This window comes from Acanthaster planci, linkage group LG10 (genome assembly GCF_054643075.1).
Source record: "Acanthaster planci isolate LZ-2023a linkage group LG10, COTS_SCS, whole genome shotgun sequence".
NCBI classification, from domain to species: domain Eukaryota; kingdom Metazoa; phylum Echinodermata; class Asteroidea; order Valvatida; family Acanthasteridae; genus Acanthaster; species Acanthaster planci.
In genome coordinates this window covers 20,151,948-20,167,036 of record NC_141786.1, presented here as the reverse complement: position 1 = coordinate 20,167,036, position 15,089 = coordinate 20,151,948, and the positions used below count along the sequence as shown (strand labels likewise).

Below are 15,089 nucleotides of genomic sequence, written 5' to 3'. Positions count from 1 at the left end.
GAGGGCGCCATATAAATTTTGCCGCATCTTTGTATAGAGGGCGCCACTCACTTCGCCAACAGAGGGCGGTAAATATTGATTCAACAGAGGGCGCTATATTTTTATTCAATAGAGGGCGCTAAATATTGGTAAATGTTTTGGCGGCATGCCCAAAATAGGAATGTGGGACACGATAAAAAATAAGGTCATCATGGTCATGAAGGCTGGAAAACATTTGTTGCCACTAAGGTAGGTTAAGCCCCCTAATTGTAAATCAAGATAAAAAGGATATTTGCGGGATCACGCAAAGACATTCCTCTCTTGAAAGTTTGAATGACTGATTGACTTCTTATGATTGTTGTACCGCACACATGAGATGCAAGTTGAAGTTTCAGTTTTCTTGGACGGGTTTCTACATGTAGGTACATACATGCATGTAGTCTTGTACATGTACATGGGTCTTGCTCTTTTAGTAGTACATGTAGTGCATTTATGCATGATGCAGTGACATGAAGGCCCAGCATGCCCGGCCTAATCTGTTTCCTTGTGCCCCAACATAATGGTTATGGTATATATGTACATACATGTAGCCGACATACATGTACATGTATTTTCGTTATTTTGTGTGACTTGCTGCCATTTTTGTTTACATACAAAAATATAATGCTCAGTTCCTTGGTGCTCATTTTCAACGCGCTGCTGAACCACGTACATGTAGCTTGTCCATACATAAAGACCCATGAAAAATCGGTGTTCATTTCTACGTGTAGTTTTTCCACCATAGCCCAAAAACGCGTCAAACATTTGCTTCCTCAGTTGAGCATTATGAACTTCACATTCCTTTTGAAAAATTTGTGTAAGTTGGCAAAATTCATTGATTTAACTCCGTCACTTTTATAGTTCAACATTGTAGTTTTGTCTTGTTTTGTTGTAATTTTACGTGTAAATTCACCGTTTATGCTCTCTTTCGGCTCAATTTCCCAACTTCAACCCGCTTTAACTCAGGCTAGCGCCATCCTTTGACCTTTTCAATAGCAGGGTAGTTTCTTGTGTTTAATAGATAACTGACCATGTAAAAAATATTTTGATTGGCCACTATTTCACCCTGTCTATGGAAACACAGTTTTGCTTCCAATGAAATTACAGTTTAGATTGTGCACTCAGCCATCGGCTTCCACATCTACATGTACGTGTGCATGGCGTACGTATACCGCATGTGCGTGCATGTGGCAGCCACGTTGCATTGAGACAGGATTTGCGAGTGCATGGGAATAATTCTGTTAGTACATGTAACACATGTAAGTCCTCTTTTATGATCACTGTGCATTGTCAACAACCATATATATTCCTAAAAATCACAGTTTTTACAATGAAGTTGACGTAAAAGGAACATGGGTTTCGAAGTCTTGTACCTGTCGCTGCATGTAACACATTGCACAATACTGTATGAGTCTGCCCTGGTATCGTCCGTTTTGTCCACACTGGGTTTGGGCCCTTTGGGCATTTCTGTTTACACAAGGCTCAAGGCCGAAGATCAAATGATTAGCACACAGTAGTTTTTGGAGGAGTGCTTCCTGTATTGCAAGGAATTGATATGATCCATCAGTTTGAGTTTACTTTCTTGAATCTAGCCTGTGCTTAATTTGATTCATGCTTATGACTGTACCGTACCGATGACCCTTATTCTGTTTTTACAATCAGATTTTCCCTTGAGAGCAACCGTGAGGTACATGTACCAATAAAAATAATCATAACTACTTTTGTTTTTATAGTAGCTCTAGAAAACAGTGTATTTTCACCGTGACAGGTTTGGGTTGTTCAACCCGCACAGCGCATGTCGCCTGCCCTGCTGGTATCAATCCAGTCAGACAGACATGAAAAAGTCTACATGTTATGCATGTACATGTAGGTTGCTTGTGTGATAAAAACAGGATTTCACCGAAAATAGTCAAACTGACTGGTCGAGCATTTCCTAGGTTAATACCTTACATTTTTCACTGCTAAATTAGACTGAATAGGACTTGTTTAATGCTTTCAGATGGTGTTCTCATAACATTAGGTCACTGCTGGGAAAAATGATCGGTATCACAATTAGAAATGCTTCCTTTATGTACATGTTTATCTTAACTGACATGGAAGATATCAAGTTATCCTTCTATTGCAAAAGTTGTAGCAATATTTTTTGGACATCTTAACTGAAAGGAAGTACAGTGTAGTCTGGAATTACAATAGTCTTTATAGAGGGCCTGTGTATGACGCCATGTTACAGGGCATTTCTTTCTTCCTCTAGGATAGGTTCAAGTAAACCTTTTGTGCATTCATTGTCATTAAATCTGGAAGGGCGCTTACATTAAGCATTATAATGGGGGCGCACTTTCCTCATACTGTGTTGCCAGACGTCTTGTGGAAAAAGCCTCTACTTCACACTAGCACTGTAACCTCCACCGTTGAAAATTCAAAAACGTTGGCGTCTGGGAACTGGGCAAGAATTCTACTGAATGTTGCCTAATGTGCTGCACTTGAAAACATCTCCACAAATCCCACATAATTTAAGAAGATCTGTGAAGCTGATCAATTTCAATAAATTTTTATTACCTCAATTAACATACCTACACAAAAATTCTTTAGAATTTTTACATTTTTGGGCCCATTTTTAAAAGAGTCCATTTTGCCTTTTTCAGAAAAAAATCTTTAAAAATTGAGCCAAAATAAAAATTTGAATGGAACATTGTAGTGGTGAGTAAAATCAGAAACTTTGAATTAGAAAACTGGAAGTTTAATGAAATTTCAGTTATGAAATTTGAGGTAAAAATATTGCACTTGCAAGGCACTGGAGGAAAAAAATCTAATTTCGCCTGCGTTATGGGCAATGCAATAAGTGAAGGATGTTGCTGTGACAACAGCAAAAGCTGAAGGATGCACTGTTTATTTTAATTGTATGAGGAAGTCAGAGTAAGAGAAGATGATGGAGCAAGTACAGGCTGATGTGTGGGCAGCATCACCGGAGAGAGCAGAACCTGAGTAAGTTCCTTCCCAGCATCAGGTTATTCAAAGATGAGCTTGATTAAGAATCTAAACTGTACAATGTATTCCTGCAAATTTACTTATCTTCTCCTTTTTTATTAAATCTTAATTTCAGCCTTCCTAGTTTTTCAAACTACGCCAGGGGGTTTGTGGAAGATATAGCAGGATTGAGGAAGGTAGAGTCAAGCCCAGCCACTTTGATTTCATGAGGGACTTGATGCCTTTATAGACTTTTAGAGAATGTACCATTGTGGGGAGGATTTTTTTAGGATTTGGGAAGATTCCCAGGAACCACAGTCTTTCTATGCTGTCCTTTTGTCTTGCTACTTGAATGATCTTTCTTAATTGTTTTGTCTTGACTCCAGTAGCTTGGATGAGTTCAGCCACATAGAGAATGATGAAGATGACTATGACGTTAGCCTTAGCCCAGACAGTGATATAAGGTACGTGTGCCTTGGCCAGAGACTATGTGTGAAAAGGTTCTGGATGACAGAAAAAAGTAACAATTGGATACAAAAACTTAGTATTGTGTGTTCCAGTTTTAAAATTTGACAATATAATTGAAGTGTCCACACAGAAAAGATATTGAACCTTTTTTGTATCTGTGGGTAATTTCTTTGTTATCAAAGGAGACAATTGGGACCTTGTCTGGCACTCCTCCCCCACCCAATTGGGACCTTGTCTGGCACTCCTCTCCCACCCAATTGGGACCTTGTCTGGCACTCCTCCCCCACCCAATTGGGACCTTGTCTGGCACTCCTCCCCCACCCAATTGGGACCCTGTCTGCCACTTCTCCCCCACCCAATTGGGACCTTGTCTGGCACTCCTCCCCCACCCAATTGGGACCTTGTCTGGCACTCCTCTCCCACCCAATTGGGACCTTGTCTGGCACTCCTCTTCCACCCAATTGGGACCTTGTCTGGCACTCCTCCCCCACCCAATTGGGACCTTGTCTGGCACTCCTCCCCCACCCAATTGGGACCTTGTCTGGCACTCCTCCCCCACCCAATTGGGACCTTGTCTGGCACTCCTCCCCCACCCAATTGGGACCTTGTCTGGCACTCCTCCCCCACCCAATTGGGACCTTGTCTGGCACTCCTCCGCCACCCAATTGGGACCTTGTCTGGCACTCCTCTCCCACCCAATTGGAACCTTGTCTGGCACTCCTCCGCCACCCAATTGGGACCTTGTCTGGCACTCTTCCCCCACCCAATTAGGACCTTGTCTGGCACTCCTCCGCCACCCAATTGGGACCTTGTCTGGAACTCCTCCCCCACCCAAATAAAAATAAGATACAAAAAAAAAACAAAACGAGAAAAACTGAAATGTGTTTTTGTTGACTCTGTTTTTAGGTTTCTTTATCCAAATTGCAAAGCCCCACAGTGATGTCTCTGCCCCAGAAAGGCCATCAAAGGTTATATGACTTCCAAAAAAGTTGAACAGCTGTGCCCCTCCTAACAAAAGACAGGGCCCCCACCCCGCCCCCTGCCAAAAATTTGGTCCTGGATGTGCCTTTTCAGTTTAAACCTTTACTCATTTTGGCACAACACACATCTACTGTGCCTATAGCATTACCCTGTTGTATTCAAGAAGACTCCAACCGATCTTTTTGTGTTATTTCTGTTGATTTTGTTTCCTGATATCAGATTTGGGAGGGCTTCATCGCCAGGTGAATGTACTGCAGTGGCTGCCTGCATTGAGGCCTTCTAGCATATCCCATGTCATGATGAAAGTGAACTGACCAGTGATGAAATCTCCAAAGTTTAAGATGCAGGCCTTACATCATGAATGGTAGCAGGTAAGAGTGTCATGTGATTGATGTCGGCTTTTGACCAGTAAGCAATCAATAGATATATGTATGAAATAAATATGTTTCATTGTTTCTTCATGATGACAGCTTGCCAGAAAGACTGATTCCACAGGGAGTTTAGGCCCATAACCATCTTGATACCAAGTTTGATTTTCAACAATAATTTCGTCGGTTGCTTTTTGGATAGCTGTCCCTTTTCAGTCATGTTTGCCGTCTGTTCAGAAATGAATTTTGCTGGTACGTTTGGCCATGGCATTTGCCAATGTCTAAAGGTTCAGATTTGCTCTTAATAAAGACAGTGGATATTTAGCCATTACCGACAAATTTAATTAAATTGTATTTTGCCAGCTACATATAGACAGTGCCCTCTTTGAATGAGTAAGCCTATAAAAGTTATTTTGGTGGTCGAGTGGATGGCGTGCACATCTTGAGATGGCTTGATAAGCTCTCGTGTGGATTCAATCCACAGCTGTCATCCGTTATTTTTCCCAAACAACTAAGAATTTTCTTCTTTTGTTCTTGTAAATTGACTTCACCGTTTAATTTAAGAGTATTACATCCTCCTTCTGATTCATGGCTCTGGAGGATTTTTTTTTTTAGAAAAGAAGTAAGAAATTGTAAAAACGTCTGGTTCGCACTTTGTGAATACAAAGTCACAATGACTATGTTGGCACAGACCCAGACTAAAGATTTGTCAGGGTAAGAATTTCTTTGTCCAAAAAAACCAATTTACTGCATATGTTCCTGGTGAAATATTGTTTATTTGCCAGCGATGGCTGAATACCCACTGCCTTTTATAAAAGAACCCATTCACTTGAAGAAATCACATAGCTGCCATTTTTGTGATGTACGTGAGAACAGAAAGCAGTCACTTGGTACCATTTTCTGTTCGTATATTTCTCAACTGATTTGAGGTAGTCCTTGACCTTGAAGGTTACATACCCCTTGTCCTTGGCTTTGAGGTAGCCTTTGTCCAAATCCACTGGCTTAAGCTGAAAGTAGTACATTACAGCAGCTGCTCACTTGTGGCTTACCTATCATGGTACTTCTAGCCTTAGCCATACCTTTTGGACCTTGCCTTAAACCCACAACTCTTTTGGAGCATTTTTGAAAAAGTAGTATTTGCCGATGCAGACCGGCATACATGTAACTGCTTCCTTCTCTTTTTTTACTCTTTGAATTTTAACCAGGTGTTCAAGGGGACAGCACCATGGTTGGTCCCCTGCCTGTGGGCTCATCTTCTGGCATCACTGCCCTGATAGAGTAAGGTGGTAGCAACGTGGTTGGTCCCCTGCCTGTGGGCTCATCTTCTTGAATCACCACCCTGACACAGTAAGTCATCTCTCTTGTTTCTTTTCTCACTTAAGTACAGGATTAGTAATTGTGATTTTGGTGTTCACAACAGTTTGCCTAATACCCATCAGTCCCTGTACCAATCAGAACTCACCCAGCCAATTACTACATGCACTGCAGAGTGCTGTATGCTGTCTGATATTTATCAGTGACTATTTCTGAAACTAATGGGTGCAAGGGTGGATTCAGGGTCGTGGGGGCAGTGGGGGCTTTGTTCCTTCTCCAAAAAGAGCATCAGTATAAGATTTCAGAAATTGAAGGGAATTTGGTGGGCTTGCAAAACTGTGTGGAAAGCCCCACAATGTAGCAATAGCTAGGTGCCCCCCCCCAACAGAAAATAGCTCTGGATCTGCCCTTCGGTTGAAACCTTCACCCATAACCTTTGATTTAAAAAAAAACACCAAAAGGTTGACTTTACTTGACATTTTTGGTGATTTTTTTTCTTGTGTTTAGATTTGAGCAGACCTCCTTGCCACTGCAATAGCTGCCTACGTTGAGGCTGGCTAACTTTTCCTGCATACGGTGCGACTGGACTGACCAGCGATGAAATCTCCAATGTTGAAGACGCAGGCCTTACATTGTGGACAGTAGCAGGTAAGAGTGTCATGTGATTGGAGTTGGCTTTTGGCCAGTAAACAATGAATGTAAACCTCACAAAAAAAGGAACACCTGTTTTGGGAGACCCTCCATTCAAAGGTCAGTCCATCATTTGCCCTTTGTGGATTATGTTTCTTTGAAGCAACAAAATTACTTGAAGTCTAAAGAAGGTTGCCTAAGAATCAACTTGATGAAGTTTAATCTCAGTGAATACTTACTTTTAGGATAAAAACAATGTTTTTAAGATTTCTGATTCAGCTCAAAAGTTGCTGAGTCATATTTGAATGCACCTGAATTCAGCATCTAGGACAGGTTCTTACATTTAGTCAAATGCAGCCTTGCAATGTCTCATGCTGAACCTATAAATTATGTCATGCAGAAACTGTACATGCATCGTGTTACAATGCTTGCATGCGTGCTTCTAATAGCAACTATCCAAATCTTTATCACATCGTTGGTAATGGCCTCCTTTCACAGTTTGCAAGAAAAATGAATTTCACTGGGAGTTTAGCTCCATAACCATCTTTAAACAAAGTTTACTTTTCCACAATAATTTTATCCGTTACTTTTTTGGATAACTGCAACTGATGGACTGTACCTTTGATATTTAGAATCCAACAGAAATTAATCAAGTTAGATTCAACGAGTATTTCCCTCTAGATGCTTTGAAACCTCGGTACAGTAGCCCCACTATTGATAAAGATGTGGTCATTTGAATATAGAAGGACAGAGATTCTGTTCATGAACTGATAGACCTATCTATCTTGAGCAGAAGCACACCCTCGTTGGTTGAAAAGAGCCATGTTGGTGGAGAGTTTTCATTTCGTTTGTAAGAATGCAGTTGCCATGTGTGCAAATTTCATTGTTGTTTGTTAACCAGTGAAGTGCAGTTCCCACAAAAGTAGCCTGCTTTGCCAGGAAAATTGTGCCCTTTCTTAGTCCGGCTCAGACCTCATACCCATAAAGGAGGGTTAGTTTTTGTTCAGAAATATCTGTTTTAGCTGCAGCTAAGCTCGTTCTTTTTTGCTTGATTTTTTCCCCAGACTTTGTCATACAGAAGCTGTGCATATGCCCAGAAGAGCGCCCTCGCCTCTTTCAACCTTATGGAGGCAAGATGGAGGAGAAGATCCTATAGGGCTTCCCTGAGATGATTCATGAGAATATCACGGAGAGAAACTCAGATAAATGCCCGTCCTCACCTCCGTGACTGAGGAAGAGTTTCCACAGCAGGATCTCAGGCAGTGGTTCACACAGGCAAGGAAAAGACTGCAGTTCCTTGCTTCAACAGTGATGTAAATCTGTGCTGGGGACTGGGGCTGAATATGCTGGATACCAAGGGACACTAGGGGGCGCTATTCATGATGTACAATGTACACTGTGTGTACCACAAACATATAAACACAGTCTCAAATGTGTAACCATGATATTATAAAGTATGGGCAAACAGTGGGTGAAACGATGGATGGCAGCGTGTTCAGTGCACATTACGGGTAATGCTCTTACATTGCTTCTATTTGTTTACATGCGCTCCCAAAATGTGCTCCATTTTTGCTCTTCAGCACTGGTACCTCATCTTTTCAAATGCTGCAACTGCATCCTTGTCAATCTACATGCAATCAATTTTGCAATCAAAAAATGGCTTCAGATAATTCTCTGGCTGGAATTCTTTAACTTTGCATAAATTCCCTATATCAATGGGTGAATTTGCCCATAGTTTTGATTTTAGTCGGTCACCACACTAATCACTAAATGTCAATGTAGTTTGGAATGTGATCTGGTGGTCTATGCATTTATATGCTTGTGGTGTGTACACATGTAAATCTGTGTCTTGGACTGGGCCATGACTTACAGCCGGAGGGGGAGAACGGGAAAGGGTATAGAACACTAGGGGGCGCTGTTTATGATACAATCAATTTTGTACACTTTCACCCCTTAATCTTACTTCAACACTACGTCTTATCTGCCTTTTTAGTGCTACTAAACACATTTTGGCTGTTGGGGAGTTAAAAAAATACTCAAAATACCTCTGCATTTTTGTCACTGCCACAAAATTGTGAGCAGGAGATGACCCAATAACAGCCCCTCCCCCGAGCAAAAAGGAACCAGGGAATGGAAATTTGAACCCTGTTAATCAGAGCAATGTAAACCCAACATTCTGCTTGTAACAAGGACATTTGGAGGTCCCAATCTCTTTGTTCTTCACTGGTTTCATTCTGATAATACAAAGTTCCTATTAATACAAAGTAATCAGCCAAGTCTGATGGACCTCTTACTCATGAAGTTGGACTGCACCCCCCCTTCACAGATTTACACCCCTGCCATCCTGTACTGAAGCAAATCTGTATGTTTGTACATGTATATTAGTGGGAAAGAGTTCCAAACATAGGCATCACTTGACACCCTTTGTACAAACACTACCAGGCTGGGCCAGGAAATTCCAAGCAGTAAATGCTTCAATATTTTCCCTGCTAAATTTGAATTTTTAGGACCATATAGCCTCCCAATGGCTGATTTACATGTCTCATTGAAAGCAGAAATGAGCAATGTCAGTGTACATGTATGGAACTCTTTGCATAATGCTTTCATCGAAGTTCATGACTGAAAAGGTATTTTCCGATTTAAAGTAACTGTACTTGGTCAGAGTACATTTCAACAACCATTCCAAATAATTTACTCCCAAATTTGGGCACATTTCTTGCTTTTAATTCATTTTAATTCAATCAGGTTTGCATAGCAGCTCTTTCCTCATCTTCCACCTCAATGGCCTGGGTTCGAATCCCACCAAGGCCCACAACCTCTGAACACTGAAGATTTATTTTCCTCTTCATTGCCACTCAAAGTCATCCTACAATTAGCGCTGAATGTTCATTGGATGACCATAAAAAAAAGAATAGTGATTTTTTTTCATGGCAGCCATAAACATGTAATCTGTATGGGATGATTTTCAATGGGCCATCATTATCATGGGGGGGTGCTAGTGTGAAGGCTTTGAAGGTGGGAAGAAAACTGCAGATAAATAATAACAGAGAAATTCAAGGAATCAAGTAGGGACTGAGAACCTAATCCACACATCGGCTTGAGCTAGATTTGACTCTGGGTCGCTGAAGTGTTTAAAGTGAGGAAAGTATCGCCATGCCAACCTGTCTCCCCAAAATGAAATAAACTCATATTGTTATCACAATGCAATACTTCAAAACTGTAATTTGTCATCTCAGTGCTAGGAGGTCCTTACTGAATAACTGCATTAAATGGCCCTTATTAAAAAATAACATTTTAAACATGAAAGTAGGCAAGAAAATTTCTTGAAATTTAAATACGTTGTTCCCAAAAAACTAGTTTAATAACAAATAAATGTTATTTGTTTCAATGCAACATTTCCTTCATGCCCAGAGTAAGACCCTAAAAGTATTTTCAAAAATGTTAGTTTTGCTGTAATGACCTTTTAGCACTGACCCGTCAAATTTGTACCATAAAATAGTCACCATTTGGAAAAACTAGAGTCTAAAGTGATAGGAAAGTTTAAAAGTGACCAGTGTTTGGCACATTTCAAATCTCCCCATTTCCCATTCAGACAAAATACCAGTTCTGTACCCATCAACACTGTCTAGCTCACCCAGTGGCCATTCCAAACCTCAGTGTAACAAGTGTTTTTATCACCCCCTGGAAATGGTTCTCTGTGGCCTTGTGTTTTCCTAGTGCAAGTCTTTTAATTATTAGCCTTTCTAATTTTAATTATCTCAAAAATTCTGAATCAGAAATTTGCTTGGTTTGCACATTTTAGCTTGCTGTGGAAATATGCCTTTTCCGTGTGTATTTATCAAAATTTTACTATGTATCAGAACCTCTTCAATCATTCTGTTTTTAATGGAATAAATGTTGAAACTAACAGAACTGTTTTGTTGAATTATATTTGTGAATGTGTAGTACATGTACTTTGCCTCTGAGCACATTCCCCCAATATCAACCATTTTACACTGCCAGAGTTACATCTGTTTCCTATCTTTAGATTTTACACAGCAGCCCCATTCTAAGCCCTGCCAGTCTTAAACATCTTCCAAGCTCCTTATATAAAGTTTCCTCTTCGAGCCTTTTAGTCTTCATCCTATAAGGGCTCCAATAAACCCACTGAGCAATATGGAACATTAAGAAGCTATGTCCTTCAACCCCATGGGATCCTTAGGCCTCTAATACTGATAGTCCCAAGCCCTCAGCCATCCACTCTACCCTTCCTATCAGCTCTCAGACTTCCAGCCCCTAGGCCTTCCACCCTTGCCTATCTCCAGTACAGAGTCTGGCTGAAAAATATTCTAAGTCCAAACAATGGAAGGTTTAATATTTAGAAACGAACACATTTCTTCAAGAAAGTGCCGTGGCACAGCGGTTAAGGACCCTAACTGCAATGCACAAGGACCTGGGTTCAATCCCAGGTGGGCATGCACAATTTTGTTAAAAAACTTAGTATATATAAAAAAAAAAAAAAAAAAACCTCCTTTTCCCGGGGACCCCAGGATTTGAACCGGGATCCCCTGGCCTGGCAGCCAGCTAGCTAACCACCAGGCCAATTGCCTCTTGATATAAATCATTTCGGAACTAATATTTAAAGGTTAGGATTGCGCAATTTCAAAAAAGGTCAGAGGACATAGCTAATCTGCATATATTTAAATAAACAAAATTTGAATATGCAAACACACAGCAGAGACAGCGTACCAATGAGGGTAGAAACGGACTGATAAGTACCCAATTTGATGTATTCAGTTTAATATAAATTCATACGTCAATCAAGTGTAAGCACTTCTATACTGACTGCTTCAAATTATTCATTTTAATATTATGTACATGTATCTGTCAGAAAAAATCAACTGGTGTAAATTAAAATCACTTTAAGATCCGGTGAACATGGAAATTTCTTTCAATCAGAGGCATCTCTGAAAAATTTGGCAGTAACAAGCCTCTTGTTCCAGCTATTGGTAACTTGGAATATCAGGAATTTACAATACCTGCTTTTGCAATTTGAAAAAAAAATCCACAATCAAGAGAAGAAAAAAAAATTAAATACCGGCCCAGCTTTTTTCAAGCTTCAAGATTTCAAAGAGTTCTAATCTATCGACATTTTGCAGCTAAAGACATAACTTTTTTGACAGATTTAGTCTATCTAATGCATAGAATGCAAAATACTGATTATTTGGTAAACTAAATGATCATGTTTGGAAACCAACTTGAAGGGTAGCTGCAATCAATTTGTTTGAATACAAACCTTCCAAATGCATCCTCTTTTTCTCAATTCACCTGATTTCTGGCTTTTCTTTCAGTATTTCAAAGGGTAATTTACTGTCTTTTAGGTTTTATGCAAATGAGCATTTCCATATTCATAGTAAAAGTGTGATATATCATTCCAGGAAGAAAGCTTCAATGTTGGACGGGAATTCTGCTAAAACGAAATCCTCAAGTTCATTTTTGTAGATTTTGCTGGACACAAATTTCTCCTTTTTACTGATTCATTGTTGTTTTTTGTTCATGGCAATAAGCATTAAATTCTTCATCAGACCCTTTATTAGACTGGACTTCATAGCAATAGCGCCCTCTGTTGTCCAGGAAAGCTTGGATAATTTAAAGTATTAAAAAGGTGCACTTTTCAATATACATGTATATATGTATGTAAAAACACACCGAACAAGCTTATAAAGTTTTTTTAAAAAATGTTTTCAAACATATTGCATTGCAGCTACGCTTTAAAATAAGATTATTTCTTTTTCTAGAGACAAATATACACCCTCGATACCAAAGATGTCCGGCCAAATTTGCTTTTTCCTTTGACTAAAAATGTCTACATTGCAAGCCTGAAATCCTGTTTGCTACACGTATGTTAGGACAACGCTGGATACTTTTTTGCAAACTTAATATTTGAGCTTTGCAGCACCCTGTTTGTACTGGCCAAGTCTGTGAGGTGAAGCCCCTCCAAGGACCACGGTAGACAGGAATCACTGCTTTGGAGCACCCTGTTTGTACTGGCCAAGTCTGTGAGGTGAAGCCCCTCCAAGGACCACGGTAGACAGGAATCACTGCTTTGCAGCACCCTGTTTGTACTGGCCAAGTCTGTGAGGTGAAGCCCCTCCAAGGACCACGGTAGACAGGAACCACTTCACCCTGATTGGCTCACTAATGTTCCTTTGCCTGCATAGGTGAGAAAAAAATGTCATGAGTCTCTTTAGGGCATTATGTTACATTAAATCCTTTGAAAAAAGAGCAAGATTCTCGGCAATATGGATAACAACCAAATTGGCAGGGTTGTTAAAAATCATCCTTTTAAGCAAAAGTCAGATTTTTGTATGTGAAGCAGATTTTTGAAATTTCTTATAACTCATATGTTGGAAGTGTCCAAAGCATTTTGTTCTCGAATTAACCACATATAGAATTACCCAAAACACTCCTTATCACAGACCAATGTATAGAAAAGGACTGCTATGGAAGCTGCATGTAAAGTTTGTCATCTGACATTCTGCAAAGTGCATTTTAGTCTTATGACTAGTCTCTGATTTCTTGGTTTTCATAGTCTTGTTACCAGCCAGTCCTTTTTTACTCTCAAACTACAGCCATATCCAATCTTGCTTTGGGCCATCCATATTTGAAAGATTCAATGCAAAGCTTCAGGTTTCTTTATTTGTACTGACTTTTCAACTGTTTTACTGAAGGCAACCTATTGACTATGGGAATCCTGGGAGATACTGTAACATCCATCAATGTCCATTCTTATGGAAAGCATATATGTTATATCATGCATGTACAATGAAGATTTCATCACAATTGGCCTCAGCAAATCAAAGTTAAGTCAACCTGATTTTCTAAATGAAAAAAAAGGGAACTGTGGTTATACGGCAGATGAAGCAGAATAGTCAGGCTCCTTTTGATTTTAGAGTGGATGGTAAATGAAGTGGATTCAGGGAACACAATCCAAAATGGCCATTTTGCGATTAAAGGCCAGTGGGCACATAATAGAGAATAATTATATATGGGCCTGTTACCGCCATGAGCTAAATTAAAGTTTATTTAGAGGAATCAAAATGTTAACATTCAGCCAATTCTTCATTTAAAATTTCAAACAAAAAAATTCCTGAAGTATTCATGAAACAGGCAGCATAATTTTCTTGAATGAGTCATTTGAATCACGATTAAAGTCAGTGCTTTAAATCAAATATTTTCAAATTTAGTTAGTTTTTAGGAATCTTCTTGTCAAACCTCTGCCTCCCTGAAGTGAAGTGTTACACATTTCTTTTAAAGGTGCAGTCCATCATTCGCAATTAGCCAAAAAAGGAACTGATGAAATTATTGTTGAAAAACACACTTGGTTGATAGATGGCTGTGGAACTAAACCCCCTGTGAAGTTATTCTTTCTGGGGAGTTGTCATTTTGAAGAAAATAATTAAAGAAGGCCATTTCTGATGATGCATCGGGGGACACATTTTTGGAAAATTGCCATTGGAAATGCACAAGCCTTCACACGACAAATGCGCGTATCAGTTACTATAACTCATTGGTTCAGTTTGTGATATTGCATAGCTGCATTTGAGTGAATGGGAGAATTTGTCCTTGGGGCTGAAATTCCAGCATAATTCAAACATGACTCAGCAACCTTTGATCTGAAGTCCAATTCCTAGATATCATTTTTCTCACAAGACAGTACTCATTGCGCTGAAACTTCATCAGGTTTGTTCTCAGATGACCTTCTTTAGATTTTGAGTGATTTTGTTGTCTCAAAGGAACATGATGCACAAAGGATCAGACAAGTGATGGACTATACCTTGAACACATGGGAAGCTATGATCACTATTCACAACATCAAACATACAGGGACAGTTGGCAGATAAAATTTCTCATGGTTTTAAAAGAATCAAGCACGGCTCACCTACTGTATGCTCCTTCAGCCAGGTAACTTCATCTCCAAGAAAGGCCACAGTAAACACAACACTGAAACGAATACAAGAAGAATCCAATTTGTTAAATCTTCAGCAATTTCAAGCCATGGTGCCTTTGCAAATGACTCCAGAAACACAAGACACTTTAGCTCATGACTCCATATTTACTGGAAGTGTATTCAAAGCCAAACTCTTGAAGAACAAGTCCCAGCTGTGTAAAGATCCCTCAATGAAACTGCTTACAGCTAGGATTGGTCACTCAAGCCTGGATGGTTACAAGCTCATGTTCACCTGCAGGTTCATGTTGCTTAGACTAGAGCAAGGATTGGTCACTCATCAAGCCTGGATGGTTAGAGGCTCAATTTACTTGCAGGTTCATGTTGCTGAGACTAGAGCTAGGACTGGTCACTCATCA

At 39.8% G+C, this 15,089-nt stretch overlaps 1 protein-coding gene and 2 long non-coding RNA genes across 14 annotated transcripts in view; 2 read left to right on the top strand and 1 right to left on the bottom strand.

The window, feature by feature from the left end:
- The first annotated feature begins 234 nt into the window (after positions 1 to 234).
- The window catches only part of LOC147797972 (uncharacterized), a 224,158-nt gene continuing 209,303 nt past the window's right edge, over positions 235 to 15,089 (top strand). Inside the window, exons 1-3 of one of the 2 annotated variants that reach the window (XR_015426590.1) lie at positions 235 to 1,277; positions 2,927 to 3,000; positions 3,372 to 3,446. This is a non-coding gene — a long non-coding RNA (uncharacterized LOC147797972). Of the gene's footprint in view, positions 1,278 to 2,926; positions 3,001 to 3,368; positions 3,447 to 15,089 lie in introns of both variants that reach the window. The other variant, XR_015426589.1, reaches the window with a different exon arrangement.
- LOC147797980 (uncharacterized) lies at positions 4,393 to 10,526 on the top strand. Its single transcript, XR_015426764.1, has 4 exons — positions 4,393 to 4,802; positions 6,005 to 6,146; positions 6,621 to 6,761; positions 7,808 to 10,526. It is a non-coding gene; the product is annotated as an uncharacterized LOC147797980 (long non-coding RNA).
- The window catches only part of LOC147797978 (uncharacterized), a 76,187-nt gene continuing 72,572 nt past the window's right edge, over positions 11,475 to 15,089 (bottom strand). For all 11 annotated transcript variants that reach the window (XR_015426758.1, XR_015426762.1, XR_015426759.1 and 8 more), the window contains 2 exons: positions 14,665 to 14,726; positions 11,475 to 12,935 (listed from right to left, as the gene is read on the bottom strand). Coding sequence is in view for 1 of the 11 variants with exons in the window: in XM_087142330.1 (XP_086998456.1) it covers positions 12,904 to 12,935; positions 14,665 to 14,726 (94 nt within the window). In the remaining 10 variants the exon portion in view is untranslated. The remainder of the gene's footprint in view (positions 12,936 to 14,664; positions 14,727 to 15,089) is intronic.